The sequence below is a fragment of the Babylonia areolata genome, chromosome 9 (genome assembly GCF_041734735.1).
Source record: "Babylonia areolata isolate BAREFJ2019XMU chromosome 9, ASM4173473v1, whole genome shotgun sequence".
Classification (NCBI taxonomy): Eukaryota; Metazoa; Mollusca; class Gastropoda; order Neogastropoda; family Buccinidae; genus Babylonia; species Babylonia areolata.
This window is the reverse complement of record NC_134884.1, coordinates 45,921,666-45,939,110: the sequence shown is the minus strand read 5'-3', so window position 1 is coordinate 45,939,110 and position 17,445 is coordinate 45,921,666. Positions and strand designations below refer to the sequence as shown.

Sequence of the window (17,445 nt, the reverse complement as noted above, 5' to 3'; positions counted from 1 at the left end):
TTTCATCACTTCATATGTATCTATTTGTTCAATGGTTTATATAAACCTAGGTTAGGTTCTCAAGGCCTGATCAGTATGTTGGGTTTATGTATGGAGGCCTGATCAGTATGTTGGGTTTATGTATGGAAGCCTGATCAGTATGTTGGGTTTATGTATAGAGGCCTGATGAGTATGTTGGGTTTATGTACAGAGCTGATGAGTATGTTGGGTTTATGTATAGAGGCCTGATCAGTATGCTGGGTTTATGTATGGAGGCCTGATGAGTATGTTGGGTTTATGAACAGAGGCCTGATCAGTATGTTGGGTTTATGTATGGAGGCCTGATCAGTATGTTGGGTTTATGTATGGAGGCCTGATGAGTATGTTGGGTTTATGTACAGAGCTGATGAGTATGTTGGGTTTATGTATAGAGGCCTGATCAGTATGTTGGGTTTATGTATAGAGGCCTGATCAGTATGTTGGGTTTATGTATAGAGGCCTGATCAGTATGTTGGGTTTATGTATAGAACAGGTATCTGCTCAATCATATAGTTTTTGTGAAAGCAGATGTGGTGTAGCACATATAGATCAGTCGGCATACTTTGATACCTCGAAAATGATACTGAAAGTGGCCTTTCAAATCAACTTCACAGCAGGTCAGAACATTACAGTGTTGTGGTTAGTCCATGTTCTTACGCCATGGGTTGTGGCTCTTTCAAGTTGCTTTGATTGATTTTTTAACATTATTTTGGTTTCTATTTTACTGGTTTTAGAATCTGGCCAAGATAATGTCAATACATCGGCATTACAGATGAAGTAAAGCAGAAAGAATGGGAAAAAAATGATGTAAGGAAAAGTTAGATGAATATGAATAAAAAATAAAAAAAAGCATTGTGTGTGTGTGTGTGTGTGTGTGTGTGTGTGTGTGCATTTTTCATGATACCAATGGTAAAAATTCCAAACAGAGTACACATACGCCAGGCAGGGCTTACTTTCCTTCTCCTTCATGGACTGGAGTATTCTGCCCCTGGCCTCGTCCAGAATGTCTCTCAGAAAGACCACAGTGCCACGCCGAGAACTCATGCCCTCGATTCTACCAAATTTGATGTGGATGTCTTCCACAGGCCTGAAGCAGACAGATAATATTTGAAACAGCAACCACATGACATCAAGTAGATGTACTGAGTTTCATCACAATGGCAGCGAGAATGATAACGATGAACAGAATGAGTTTGAAAATGGAATTTACATCAGAAAAACATGAGAGCAATGGTAAGTTGACAATCCCAACCTGTTACAATTGCATTTGATATGTATCTATATGAATGTGAAGGTTTTATGATGTAATGTTACATGAGATAACACAGTGAAATATAACACAGTATAATGTGACAAGTTATAATACAAGAATATATGTACACATGCATGTATATCTGTCATGTGTCTGTCTATACTTCTATGCTTGACAATGTGTGTATACATATGTATTGTGTGTGTACATAAATACATGCATGTGAATTGTATGTTTGTGTGTGTGTGTAGTGTGTATGTGTGTGTGTGTATGTATGTGTGTGTGTGTGTGTGTGTGTGTGTGTGTGTGTGTGTGTGTGTGTGTGTGTGTGTGTGTGTGTAGTTTGTTAGTCACATTTTGGTGTGTGTATGTAACATTGATGTAATGTGTTATGTAAATAAATGTGTTACTGTAAAGCACCTAGAGCAGATTTCTGGATAGTGTGCTATATAAGTATCCATTATCATTATTATGGATGTGAATTTTTTCTGGCCTTTAGAAATATTGAAATAATCCTTGCAATAGATAGTTTAGATGAACCTTGTTTCATTAACTAACTCCAGACGATGGAACGCTACAGCATTCCGGATGTAAGGTAGCGTTCCGGACGACATAACGCTGTAGTAGTTTCGACAATTAAAAATTTGTCCACGTTTTCCTCATGGGGTAGCATAAAAATCGCAGCTACACCAGGCATTGTAAACATGTCAAGGGCTGAATGGAAAGTTTCTTCGAGAGGTTTCCATACCTATACACTCGCTGGCCAGCAGAAGACCTTGGCACCCCAAATGACAAGCTAATCTGCATACGTATCGAAAATGGCGTTGCAAACGATACAAGTGGAAATTTTGGAACAAACCAGATCATGACAGCGACTTTTTACTGCTGCTGAAAAGATTGAAATGCTTCAAACTGAAGGTTTCAACATCGACGAGGATGATGAAGACGTTGAATAAAGTATGTGCAGTGAAGAAAGCTACCAGCAAGAAGATACTGACAGTGACTCAGCTTCTGAGGGCTGTGAAGAGAGGGAGGGGGGTGGGCGTACACATAACGTTAGAAGAGGGGTCAGTGGGTAAAGTACAGGGAGTTTCATTCAGTTACTTTGTGTTTTGTATTTTTTGTGATTTTTTTTCTAACCCTAACAAATGGGTCGTCTGCAGGGGAAAGCAAGGGAGAAAACTATTCGTCCGGAGTGAGTTAACATAACATCCCATTTGTTGTTGGTTTAAAAAAATAATTCATGTGTAACAAAAATGGAGAGAAAGATGTTTATCAGAAAGAAAAAAAATCCACCCGCCCCCTGAATACTGCAAGCACTCACTTCTCTCACACACTATACCTTAACCAAGCACAGTAATGAAGAATGCAGCGTAAGGATTATCTAAAATCAGACTGTCTGCTTCACATACATAAAGTCAGCACAGACACAAAGAATCTAAAAAGAGAATTATTCAATATCAACCTCACATATCTGAAGCCAGAACAGTCACAAAGAAAGAAAGAGAATAACTCAAAATCAACCTCATGTGCCTACAGCCAGAACAGTCACAAAGAAAGATAATAACTCAAAATCAACCTCATGAACCTTAAGTCAGAACAGTCACAAAGAAAGAAAGATAATAACTCAAAATCATTCTCACATACCTACAGACAGAACAGTCACAAAGAAAGAGAATGACTCTTTCACTTTCACTTTCACTGCGTTGACGGCCACAATCATCAATTTGATTTTTACGCCATTTTTGTTGGGTTGCGATGAAAGAAAAACAAACTACAGAAAGCGACAGACCTATTAGTGAGGATGAAAACGTAGTCCTACTCTAAGTGGGTTCTCCGGCAGGCTACTAACACTTCGATGACTCAAAATCCTCCTCACATACCTACAGCCAGAACAGTCACAAAGAAAGAGAATGACTCAAAATCATCCTCACATACCTACAGCCAGAACAGTCACAAAGAAAGGGACAGAATAACTCAGAATCAACCTGTCTGCCCATGGTACCCCAAGCTGTTGCAGGACGCCCACAAGTTGTCTGAAGTGCAACAGTTGTCCCCCTTCCACCTGTCAGAGATGACCACAAACGTTAATATCATCATGATGATGAGTATCATTATATATATATATATATATCCTTTTTTTTTTTTTAAACATACTAATTCATTTTTCAAACACAAACATAAGAGAACACACACACACACACACACACACACACACACACACACAAAACACACACATGACAAAAACGAAATAAAAAGCCAAACAACACAAATTCTATTTACAAAAAAAGAAAAGAAAAAAGCAACAACAAAAAAAACCCACCAAAAAACAAAACAAAAAACCCCAAAATAATCTAAATTTCATCCATAACATTAATGAACACTAAAAAAAACAAAAAAACAACAAAACAAAACAAAACAAAAACCTATTCATCAATCAATCATTGTCTGCAAATCAAATGTCTGTATTCTTCAGCTTTTTCAACAACAACAACAAATACAAGAGCAACAACAAAAAACCACACCAAGAAACATTATATTTTTTAAAAAGATACATTGTTTTTGTTTTTTTCATGACTGGAATATTCTGTACTCAAGTACAGCATATCAAAGAAATCAAGTTGTAAACAAAGAGAATATTCATCTTAAAACTATAACTTTCTCTTAATTTATACTGCTATCTAATTCAGTACAGACTAAATATTACTCTAATATGAAGTGCATTTGTTTTTGTGATTGCATAAATACACAAAATGAGTGCATGGCATAGTAAATGTTTGATGTCTTCAATATTTTCACATAAAGATATCAGAACAATTTACAGTACAACAATTTCATCCGGCTTCAGATAAATACAACACAGATACCTCACATCTTCTTCGTTCGTGAACTGCAACTCCCACGTTCACTTGTATGTACACGAGTGGGCTTTTACATGTATGACCGTTTTTACCCCACCATGTACGCAGCCATACTCTGTTTTTGGGGGTATACCTCACATCTAAACTGCTGTCCTTCCTCATTTGTAGGTGGTCACTCCCACATTTACTTGTGTCAACTGCTGGGCTTTTAACATGTATGACCATTTTTTCAGTTCAGTTTAGACACCCATACTTCGTTTTCAGGGGTGCAACTGTTCAAAGACAAGGCAAATGCACATCACTGCAACATATCTGTTTCACTCTCTGTATGTGAAAGGCACATACGTTGCCTTAATTCAACTTTAAAGCCTCATTCATGGACTCTCTCAGACTTTGCTCTGATTCACAGACCAGGGGTGGGTTGTATGAGTGAATGCAGCAGCGTTAAGTTTGCATATCGTTAAGAATATTCCTAACTCCACGGTAAATTCCAAATACTTAGGAACATTCTTAACTCAAAGCAAACTTATTGCTGCACAGATCTCCTCATGCAACCCAGCCCAGTTTCAAGTTTAATTTTCAGATTGTTATCTTATTCATTACAGCCTAATACTGCCCAAATTTCAAATGCATTTGTTTGAATGATGTTCTAGTTAAGCAAATCATTAAAAAAAAAATTATTGTGGGTTAATGAAGCCTTACTAAGAAAATAAGTGTCATATCATATACAGTCACAAGGAACAATGATATTGTTGACTCTGTTTATTCATTATAAGCTGATTCTCTTATTGATTTAATGACTTTCCTTTTATGGAGTCCATTAACCCATTCAGCCCTGAGCCCAACAATAAAATGGTGCACACATTGCCACATATGCACACACCACAAACAAAGAGAACTAACTTCTGCATGTTTCTACCTGTGTCCCCGTCTGTCAATCTGGAGGAAAAACTGTTTCATTTCAGTATATTTTCTTCATTTTTCAACTTCAGTATTGCAGGGGACCCTAAAGGCTGTAATATTCATAGGGTTGAATGGGTTAAGTAATTTTCTTTCACTGTACTTATCTTTTATTTATTTTTTTTCAAATAACCATCTTTGATCCTGTCCTCCATGTACCCTCTTTCCCCCGACTCATCATAAGCCTCCCCCCCCACCACACACACACACACACATACACACACACACCCCGCCCCCACCTTGACCCCCTGCTCCTATCTTTTTGTTCATTTACCTTCGCATGAAACCATTCAAATGTGAAAATCAGTTCTTTAATTCACTGAGCCATGCATCTGAGCATTGCTCTGGCATCAAACTCTGTCTCATCGATCGGTTTTCACCTTCCTGCAATATGCTTAAACTGCAAAAGAAGGGAACGAACTAAACTGCAAAGGAAGGGAAGTAACCTCTGCAGTAAAGTTCTGGATGTGTCCACATGTAATCTGGAGGAAAAACAGCATATTTTCTGCTTTTTTTCCACATTTAATATGGCATGGAAGCCTTCCTAGGCTGTAAGCTTCCCAGGGTTGAATGGGTTAACAAGATGTCTATAACCACTTGTGATGGAGTCTCCCGTCAGACCAGTGGAGGAGTAGGCAGGCAGGCTTATCTGTCGGTGTGTGTCCTAATATGGAAGAAGAGGCTGATTCTGGATGCGCAACACTTCCTATTGGTGTTGCAAGGGAAAACGTCTCCAGAAGTTGAGCCCTGCTTCCTTCGCTCATGCTTCTCCTTAATGGCCAGCGTTCTCTTGTTTTCAAACGTCTTTATGCAACTAGAGCACAGCATCCTCCAGCGAGAGCGGTCAAGAGCATCAGTTTCCCAGGAAGCGATGTCTGTGTAACAGGCTTTGACGTTTGTCTTCAAGGTGTCCTTGAAGCGCTTGCAGGGGTCTTCCAAGTTCATGGTGGCCTTCCTTCATCTGGTCATACAAAAGCATCTTCGGGATCCTGCTGTCTGTCATGTAGACAATGTGTCCTGTCCAGCGTAGCTGGCACTGGATCAGCAGGCTTTCGATGCTGGGCAGGCTGCTCCTCTCTAGGACCTGGAGGTTGGAAACCCTGTCTTGCCACTTTATGCCGAGGATTGTAGGCATCTCTGGCGAAACTGCTCAAGTTGTTGAATGTGACGGTGATATGTCATCCATGTTTCACAGCAGTACAACAAGGTGGTCAGCACAACAGCTCTGTAGGTTTAGATTTTGGTGCTGAGCCTGATGCCTTTGTTGTTCCACAGCCTGTTGTTGAGCCTTGTATGTGTGACATAAAACATATAAAACATAATTCCTCCCTCACTGAGTTGCTGTGACATGAGGCAGGCAAAAAGCAGCAACAAAAAACAAAACAACAACAATAAGAAAACAAACAAACTGCTGTCTCTACTTACAACATAGTGAACACGGTCAGGCTGGAAGTGCTCCTGTCTGTCAAGAGCAGCAGCAACATCTCTGCACAACACAATGAAAGCAATAGAATGACACTTTGTAAACAAAAATGATACTGACAAAAAAAGAAAGAAAAACCGTCTAAAACATTTGGAAACAGAACGCTACATTTTTTTTTTATGTTATCCCCCACAAAGTGTACTTGTGTTTGTTTTTTGTTTTTATTCATCTGTTTCTTCATTTATCTATTTATTATTTCTTCGTTTTCTTCATTTATTTATCGATAATTTCTTCATTTACTTATCTGTTTAATTTTTCATTTATCTATCTATTCATTAACTCAATCATTCATCTACTCATTACTTTATTCATTTATTTAGTTTATTCATCATTAGTCCTTCTTTCTGATTCTTTTTAATTTACTATGAATGCCACAGGAATAGGAAATTTTCTATCTAAAATCACGTTTAAATAACATACTTACCTGTGACCAACTAGTGCAGACTCCGGCAGGGGTCTGACATTCCTGTCCTGTGCAAACTGCTATCCGCCTATGCGAAGAAAACGAAAGTACTACGGCCAATAACCTCCCGGAAGTAGGTAACGTCCCCTTTGTCCCCCTTGCTAGCGCCCTCTCTTTTTCCGGCAGCCATCTCAACACCTGTTCCTGTGCACTTCATACGGCTAAGTTTTTTCGCATTTTCTATCTGCCTATCAATTCTTTGGCGTTTTTGTTTTGTGTCCAGGTCAGCCTGGTAAGACTGTAACATTTTTGCCGACACTATCTCCACATGACAGTTGCTGACGGGAGACAGCCAACCAACAGCACATTCAACATCAGTCAGGTGTTGTAGTCCCTACACACTGTCACGGTGTCATTTTATTTCAACACATATTGCTGAAAGAAATCCCGAGTATTTTCAGGTTGGAAACTAGTGGTTGACAATGAAACACACACACATGGACATAAAAGAAAAGCGTGTACATGAGCACACACACACAGACACACATGAAACAGTCTCACATATGTCTGAACAAACACAGCCACCCAGGCAAGCTATCACAATCACTGTGCACACACATCACACACAATAACATGCACTGTATACCAACACACACACACACACGTTACAAACACATACACACGCACACGACACATCACATCACAAACATAGCACTATGTAGTGTACACACACACACAAATCACACCACCACACTTCACTCACACACAAACTGAAATAAACACATCCTGGCAAGATATTGCCCATCACTCTTATCCAGAGTTGCCATCACTGTTCATACATCTATCCGCTTTCATGACTAATCACACACCATGCTTCATTGCACATCTATTGAGTAACACACACCACTACGTTACATAATCATCATCATTATCACGCCTTTCTCACTGACACATCACATCACACACCATGCTTCATTGCACATCTATTGAGTAACACACACCACTACGTTACATAAACATCATCATTATCACGCCTTTCTCACTGACACATCACATCACACACCATGCTTCATTGCACATCTCGTATACTGAGTAACACACACCACTACGTTACATAATCATCATCATTATCACGATAAAGAAAAACAAAAAACAACAACAAAACAATACTACTACTACTAAGGGGAAATGTGGCAGAATGAGTTCCCAGTTCAGAGTTCAGAGTTTGTTTATTCCCATTAACTCTTTTGAGTCATAGAGAAACAAGGAAACATGACAATAACAGGATGACGGCCACAGAGGAAGAGCGAAGATAATTTGAAAGAAGAAACAAAAGGGGGGACAATACAAATGGGGAGAAAATAAAATGAAATAAAAAGCCAAATGTAATCATCAGTCTGGTACAATGCAATAGGAACAGACAAATGCACAGATCACAACTTAGATTTACAATACGGCTCTGTATCTGACTAGTTGAGCCTGAACTGGGAACTCATTCTGCCAGTAGTAGTATTGTTTTGTTGTTGTTTTTTGTTTTTCTTTATTGTGATAATGATGATGTTTATCTGCCAATTAAAAAAAAAAAAAAGTTAAGGGGACACATGGTGTTGAAATAATACCTGGTCTACTAGAAATAGCTATCCCTATGTTTACAGAAAAATAATTGTTAACAAATATCTTTTTGTAAACATAAGGATAGGTGTTTCTAAATGACAAGGTATCAATCCAACACCGTGTGTTCCCTTAAAGCGCAAACCAGAAAACACTACAAAAAATACTTTTGCAGCAAAAGACTTTAAAAAAACATTTACGGAATATCTGGAAGTATTTTATTTACATCCCTAATCCCTCAATTTAGAGGGAAAAACGAGAAAAATGTCACCACACTGTAATGAACCTCTATGAGACCTACCATTCAGTGAACACACACATACACTCCACACAACATCCACTCAAAAAGAAAAAAAAAAGAAAAAAAAAAAGGAGCACATACCCGACCTTCGCATAAATCCTACACACTGTTCAGGCCTTCATGAGCCTGCCCTAGGTTTGTATAAAACATTAACATAAAATGAAACTGGATAATAAACAAATAAGTAAGCAAATCTATTTAGATATAAGAAATATGATAGATATGTATGTGGCAAATGCTTGAAATAAAGTATTCAGTGAACATATGCACACCCACACACGGTTGCAAATCCGCACACACACACACACACACACAAACACACATTCACACACACACACATACAGACAAAACAAACATGCAACAATTTGCAGTCTCATAGACATACATGCCCAAGCCTCAACTGACAAATGTATATACCCAGACCCCGCCTTTCACATACATATACACACAAACATACTGCGAAAATCCCACAAACAAACACAAACAAGTAAGGAACAGGCATGCATTTGTGCAGCTACACTCCCACCTAGCTCCCACAGTCCACACATACAAACCCCTTACACACACACACACACACACACAACAGATGGCAAAGTGAGAAAAATGTCATCGTAAACCATGTGACTGATGAGAGCCAACACCGTGATGAACTTACTCCGTTCTGAGCCAGCCCTTCTGGTGAAGTGATGTCACTAAGTGTCGTGTCTTCTCACTGTAGTCTGACTCACACTGTGTTTCTGTGAAGTTCACTCCTAGACGCTGTATGAATCAAAGATGTGAATGTCTTTCAGCTAAACACAGAGAAGAAAATGTGAAAGAAGAAGACAGATAGAAATATCTAATAAATACAACAACAAAATAATAGCCAACATTATATATACAAAAAATCAAAATTGTAATGGAAAGAAATATCCACAAACAAAAACTTTAGTGTGCTTTATAAAAATGAAATATAAATACTGTTTCTGAATATAAATATAACAATGATGTACACATGTTCTGAACTGACACTGTAAATTTTTATTAAAAAACAAAACAAAACAAAACACAAAGAAACCACTTTTCGCCAAGGGTCTGTCCATCTTTTTCATTATCATTTTAAATTCATAAATTTTTGGGGTTCAGAAATAATTTTTCTATCCATTAACCAAATCTAAATTCTAACACACTCTCTCTCTCTCTCTATCACAAAACAAAAAACAACAACATTAGAGTGACTGTCCTTCCCTTTCCACAGAAACAATAACCAAGATTTTGAATACAACTTGGAGATTTCTATTATTATTATTATTTTTATATATATATATAAGATCAAGCGGAATTTGAAAAGCTCCAAACAGACACATCCGTAACTTATGCATCTTCACTGGTAATCAGATTCATCATTTCGTACAATACTTTCTGTTGTCCACATTCAAGTACACTTATTATCATACTTTAATGTGTGTATTCTAAGGCCTCAGTGTGTTCATTAATAATATATATATCTATTTTTTAAAATAAACTTTTTTTGTGTCTGTGTTCATTGACGGTTCATTATGCAAACATCTATCTGGTGCACTTACCAGCTCAAACTGAGCTCATTGTGTGAAATATGTCTGTTAACTGCTTGCAGGAACAGTCAAATCTCATCACCAGAAATTTTTTCCCCCCTCAATTTTGGCATTAAAGACACTTATTCAATACACTATTTATTTAAATGTATTAGTACTTACAATGCTTGTGCACATGTATACATCATTACATGCTTGGGTGTGTGTGTGTGTGTGTGTGTGTGTGTGTGTGTGTGTGTGTGTGACTGTGTGTGTGTGTGTGTGTGTGTGTGTGAAAAGCCATGCATGACAGTGGTCCCTCAGCGCCCCCCCCCCCCAACCCCCGCCCACCACAGTACAATGAGTTACCTGATACATTTTTGTGTATTCCTCCATGCTGAGTTGTCTGAAGTTCTCCCATAGGCTGAGCACCTCTGGTTCACCTGTCATGTGAAGAAAACGTCACCTCAAACCATAACGGAGTCATATAACCAACATTATCATTCATTGTTACACATGATTGTGTGTGTGCGTGTGTGTGTGTAAGAAATTAAAACAACAGTCATTTCGTATCTTTAAAAAAATGTATATTTATTGTTTTTTTCTGAGATTCAGCTTTTTCAAGCACGGGTAATGGAACAAAAAGCTTTACATCAAACGACAAGAGTCTCGACACATAAGGCATTAAAACTTTTTCAATTTTTTTTCTACAATGATGTAGGTGACTTTGTTGTTTGATCACTGAATGAAAGTTTGAAATATAAGTTTGAAATATCAACAAGGCAAAGAGAGGAGAAATAACATGTCAACCAAAAAGAGATAAACCAAAAGAATACTTACAGAAATGGAGTCCAATATCTTTGTAAAACATTGTTTATAAGATCTGATCAGCATGCATAGCTAATGAAATAAAGTAAGTTCTGCCAAAATTAATCCACAAAGATTTGATAACTTGAGAATCTTGTATGATATGATGCACTGATTCAAAAACAAACATCTCTTACTCTGTTAGTCTCAATGGACTTTGAAAAAGCCTTCGATTCAGTAAACTGGAATATATGAACAAAGTTGTAGACGTCTTACACATGCTCTCTGTTTTGGCAGGATTTACGCCAATGGATATGCACGTTCTACAAAGATATAAAATCGTATGTTGGAGTAAATGGTAAAGTATTCCCAAGTTTTAAAATACAAAAGGGTTGTTGTCAGGAAGACCCACTTTCACCCTATCCATTTGCACTGTGTTTCAAAATTCAGACTTGCAAGATTAGGGCAGACGACAGCATTAAATGCTGTATTATATCAAACACTGTGTTTGAAGTTAGTCAGTTTGCTGATGACACAACTTTCAAGTTAAATGGAGTTACAGAATCATATGAACAGATGTTCGAAACATTCATCGGATCTGAAGAATTATTAGGGCTAAAACTGTTCGACCTTTATATCTTTTAGATGTGTATATTCCTTACCTGTGCAATAAAACAAGACTTTTCATTAATTTCAGTTTCTCAAGGAGGCATCAATGCGTTAGACACATCCATATACGCTACACCACATCTGCTCGGCATATGCCCAACAGCCGCACAACCCAATGCCCTAGTCAGGCCTTGAGTGCATGCATACATATATGTGTACCTATCAGAGTGGATTTCTTCTGCAGAATTTGCCAGAGGACAACACTCTAGTTGCTATAGGTTCTTTTCAGTGCACCATGTTTGTGCTGCACACAGGACCTCAGTTTATCATATAATCTGAATGACTAGATGCTCATGATTAACAAATAGTAAAGAGTGTTAACTCTCTCCATTACACAAGGTACACAACTTCAAGTCAGTGATGCTTACGTTACCGATTCAGCTAGCACACAGGTAAATAAAGGGTACATTGGAACAAACCCAGATACTTCCTCAAAAAGGAAGCGTCGGGCCTGTCCACTCTTTACAATTTGCTAATCATATCGTCTCCTGGCCTCATTATTTGTTAATTTCCAGTTGATAAACCACCGAGGCAACCATGTATTTGTTCTGTCTTGTCCATGTGTTCTGTGTGGCTTATTCAGGATTAAAGAGGCTATGCCAGTCTTGAATAAAAGCTAATTTGTGTTTGCACATTTCTTCTGTCTTTGCTGCTGTGTGCACATGTCAAATGATTGGTATAAGGACAGGCCCGGCGCTTCCTTTTTGAGGAAGTGCCTGGGTTTGTTCCAATGTACCCTTTATTTACCTGTGTGCTAGCTGAATCGGTAGCGTAAGCATCACTGACTTGAAGTTGTGTACCTTGTGTAATGGAGAGAGTTACCACTCTTTACTATTTGTTAATCATATCGTCTCCTGGCCTCATTATTTGTTAATTTCGACTAGACGCTCAGTTTGATTTCCAGTCAAGCCTGGGAGAAAGGGCGAGAGTGGGAATTGAACCCAGACCCTCACGGACACTGTATTGGCAGATAAGTGTCTTAACCATTCTGCCACCTGCCTCCTTTCATCAGTACTGCTCTCAACAAGCTGATTCCGCACTTTCTTCAAAACCATGTCTTGTATCAGAAAAACCAAACCAAGAAAAATGAATCCTAACTGTCCACAGAACCCACCACGTTCAAGTCTGCTGAAAAGTTCCAAGCCTGCTGCGTATGTGTTGCCTTCTTTCCTCTTCTTCTCCCGTTCAACGTCCTGGTTGATCTGAACGTAAACCTGCAAAAACACATCCTGTTCAACGCCCTGGTTGATCTGAACGTAAACCTGCAAAAACACATCCTGTTCAACGCCCTGGATGATCTGAACGTAAACCTGCAAAAACACATCCTGTTCAACGCCTGGATGATCTGAACGTAAACCTGCAAAAACACATCCTGTTCAACGCCCTGGATGATCTGAACGTAAACCTGCAAAAACACATCCTGTTCAACGCCCTGGATGATCTGAACGTAAACCTGCAAAAACACATCCTGTTCAACGCCCTGGATGATCTGAACGTAAACCTGCAAAAACACATCCTGTTCAACGCCCTGGATGATCTGAATGTAAACTATATTCCATACATTTAAAAAAATTTTTTTTAGACCTTTTCCAGACTAGACTGAAAATTTTTCAAACCAAACACATAGTTGGATACGAAATTTGTTATACCACTGATTAAAGAGATCAGATGTCCCAGAATCAATGTTAAATTTTCATCACTTTTTGTATGTATCAATTTTCAGTTTCCATCACTTTATAAGTATTTCTCAGTTTTTACTTCATTCGATGCATTAAGTTCTTTGCTGAATTGTACTGGACAATGCTTCACCAAAACTCCAAGACTTTTCCACACTCTGAAGGGCAAAACATATCATTCTAAGACTATTCCAGCCTGGAAATGCTCTGTCATTTTTCCAAGACTTTTCCAGACTTCCGTGACTCTGTACAAACCCTGATGCAAAAATGTAATAAAAAAAACAAACCAACAACCCCCCCCCTTCCGCCCCGCACCCTCCAAAACCAACCAAACAAAAGAAAACAAATATCTTAAAACTTAGTACTCCACTAATATTTGTCTATGGAACTCTTTGCCTCACCACATCCGTCACAGCCCCTCACTGCCTTCCTTTAAATCTAACCTCAAGACTTTCCTCTTCCAGCAGCATTACCTCTAGACCCTCTCTCATGCATGAAAGTAGTTAGTTGATTGTGTAGGTATATTTGTAACGCTGTACTGTGTGCGCGTCAAATGTATGGATGGATGGATGGATGCATGCATGTATGTATGTACGTTTGTATTGTATGTATGAATTTGTATTCGTACATATATGTTTCTTGTGCATGATTGTGAGTTGAGGACTGAGCGTGTTTCATATGCGTGTCTGTGTGGATTGTAAAGCGCTTTGTGCAATGATAAATGTCCAGTTATTATTATCATTATTACAACAAATTCTGTGGACTAGCGCTACAAGAACCGTCCATATTAAAAAATCAGGATGTACCAGCAAAGTCCATGAGAATTACCTTGAACAGCTGTAACAGAGGGTCCTCACTCAACAGTTTCTCATCACCATAGCGCTGGAAACCTAAAGCAAGCAATCCTGTCAACAAACAAAACAAACAAACAAAAAACCAAAGAGTCAGCCTTTTCCCCAATAAAAGGATCAATAAAGAAATAGAAAATTAAGGAAAAAAACAACTAAAACTAAAAAAATTACAAAACAAAATAAGGAAAACATTAAGTGATAAACAAAACAAAATAGCCTCAAACAGTTCTATTAATAAACCTAAAGACACTTGGTTTCATTCACAAGCATTTCTAACTGACATTCAACTAACATTCAAGACCTGAAAGGTAAACGGTACAGGCATTTATCCAATCAAAGTTATGACAGCTCCTCCCTCCCCCAATCCAACACACACTCAAATTCACACACATCTTGTAAAAAAGCAAAACAAACAAACAAAAAAACAACAACAAAAAGACTGCTTGCATTTTAGTTAAATTTACCCCACCATGCAGGCAGCCATACTCCGCTTTTGGGGGTGTTCATCTGTTTCCATCAGGGGGTTTTAACACTCATGGACTTTAAAACCTGCCATTCAAGAAGTCACACTGTTTCTAGCAGGACAGGAATGGGGTAAGGGGAGTGCATTTATGGAAGTGTGTTTATGTTCCCACAACCTACAACAGACAGACATGGAATAAAGGATCTGATGATGTGTACATCTGATGTACAGTAAGTAGAGCTTGACCTCCTGACTGCTGCTGGTGAGTATACTTGTGACGTGAAGGGCTGTCACCTCACTGAGGTAAGACAGAGCTGACAGGTCAGGGTGTCAGTGAAGGGCTGTCACCTCACTGAGACATGACAGAGCTTACAGGTCAGGATGTCAGTGAAGGGCTGTCACCTCACTGAGACATGACAGAGCTTACAGGTCAGGATGTCAGTGAAGGGCTGTCACCTCAATGAGGTAAGACAGAGTTTACAGGTCAGGATGTCAGTGAAGGGCTGTCACCTCACTGAGACATAACAGAGCTGACAGGTCAGGATGTCAGTGAAGGGCTGTCACCTCACTGAGGTAAGACAGAGCTGACAGGTCAGGGTGTCAGTGAAGGGCTGTCACCTCACTGAGGTAAGACAGAGCTGACAGGTCAGGGTGTCAGTGAAGGGCTGTCACCTCACTTAGGTAAGACAGAGAGAGTGTACAGGTCCGCATGTCAGTCACCATTATTTATTGAGACCTCTTCCTCTATGGATGGCATTACTTCTGTTCAGCAAAATCAATGACAGCTCTGGAAAGCACACACAAAGTAGTAACTGCTGTTCAAACTGATGCTACACTGATCTCATTTCACAAGGTTCGGCAGTCCGGCGGTTAAGGTGCTGGCAGAACTGCTCATGTGCTGACCTGGGAGAACATTATCATCTTAACCCTGTACCCACTTCATGCCATCAGCTTTGTTTTCCTTTCCTTCTTCTAAAATCACTAGGTAGATTACAACTACCAGATACTACTACAACATACACCAACAGTTATATGTCCATAGAAGACATACATTCACACATACACACACAGAGACACTCACACACACAGAGTCTGACAAACACATACATATATATTCACACATACGTATACACACACTCTCACACACACATACATACACACACACTCTCTCTCGGTCACATACACACACTCTCTCTCAGTCACACACACATGCATACACACACACTCTCAGTCTCACATACACACACATACATACACACACACACTCTCAGTCTCACACACACACACATACACACACACACACTCTCACACACACACACATACACACACACACACTCTCAGTCTCACACACACACATACATACACACACTTTCTCTCCGTCACCCACACACACACACATCCACACACACACACTCTCAGTCTCACACACATACACACACTCTCACACACACACACACATACATACACACACTTTCTCTCAGTCACACACACACACACACATCCACACACACACACCCAGTCTCTCACACACACACACACTAACCAAACTGAGTGCCCCAGTCCCCCAGGTAGTTGACCCTGTGTACAGTGTGCCCCACACACTGATAGAGGTTGGCGATGAAGTTACCGATGATAGTGGATCGTAGATGGCCCGCGTGGAACGGCTTCGCAATGTTGGGGGAGCTGAAAATTGCACAAAGACACAGTTCAAGTTTCAGTTCCAAGGACTATCTTCTTCGTTCGTGGGCTGCAAATCCCACGTTCACTTGTATGTACATGAGTGGGCTTTTACGTGTATGACCGTTTTTACCCCACCATGTAGGCAGCCATACTCCGTTTTCAGGGGTGTGCATGCTGGGTATGTTCTTGTCTTCATAACCCACCAAACACTGACATGAATTACAGGATCTTTAACGTGCGTATTTGATCTTCTGTTTGCATATACACAAGAAGGGGGTTCAGGCCACAAGCAGGTCTGCACATATGTTGACCTGGGAGATCAGAAAAATCTCACCCTTTACCCACCAGGCGCGGTTACTGCAATTCGAACCCGGGACCCTCAGATTAAAGTCCAACGCTTTAACCGCTCGGCTATTGCACCCGCTGAAGATCAAATCATGTAGACTGATCTATATAGCCTATAACACATCTGCTTTAAAAACATAAGCACAAAGAACCCCAACAACAACCAACGACTTGATGTGTCTCATCCTGTGTGTGTGGGGTGTGGGGGCTGGGGAGGGGAAAGGTTTGTTTTAGTCTATTGTAAGCTACTGGGAATTCTTTTTTGACTAATTCTTATCTCTTTTTATGGTGTGCATGATCATTTATGTTGCTGTATTACAACAAGCATGTGATTGCACATTCTAATTTCCATGTGGATTGATAAAGGTATTAGTTTGTGAAACTTGATTACCAAAGGTGAAAAACACAACTGCAAATAGCAATACTGTCAAACTGAACGGGTCTTACTTGTCTGAACTGTAAAATGTGCTAAATTATTCTAAAGCTACACACATAAACAATGACAATGAAATGGCTGTACTTATCTTTTTTTT

General features: G+C 39.3%; 1 protein-coding gene across 1 annotated transcript in view; it reads right to left on the bottom strand.

The window, feature by feature from the left end:
* The window catches only part of LOC143285654 (putative arginine--tRNA ligase, mitochondrial), a 34,392-nt gene that overhangs the window by 9,696 nt on the left and 7,251 nt on the right, over positions 1-17,445 (bottom strand). Inside the window, exons 6-14 of the mRNA XM_076593051.1 lie at positions 16,431-16,570; positions 14,402-14,478; positions 13,012-13,111; positions 10,791-10,864; positions 9,545-9,648; positions 7,990-8,019; positions 6,517-6,577; positions 3,259-3,335; positions 972-1,105 (exon numbers count right to left, since the gene is read on the bottom strand). Coding sequence (XP_076449166.1) covers positions 972-1,105; positions 3,259-3,335; positions 6,517-6,577; positions 7,990-8,019; positions 9,545-9,648; positions 10,791-10,864; positions 13,012-13,111; positions 14,402-14,478; positions 16,431-16,570 — 797 coding nt within the window. The remainder of the gene's footprint in view (positions 1-971; positions 1,106-3,258; positions 3,336-6,516; positions 6,578-7,989; positions 8,020-9,544; positions 9,649-10,790; positions 10,865-13,011; positions 13,112-14,401; positions 14,479-16,430; positions 16,571-17,445) is intronic.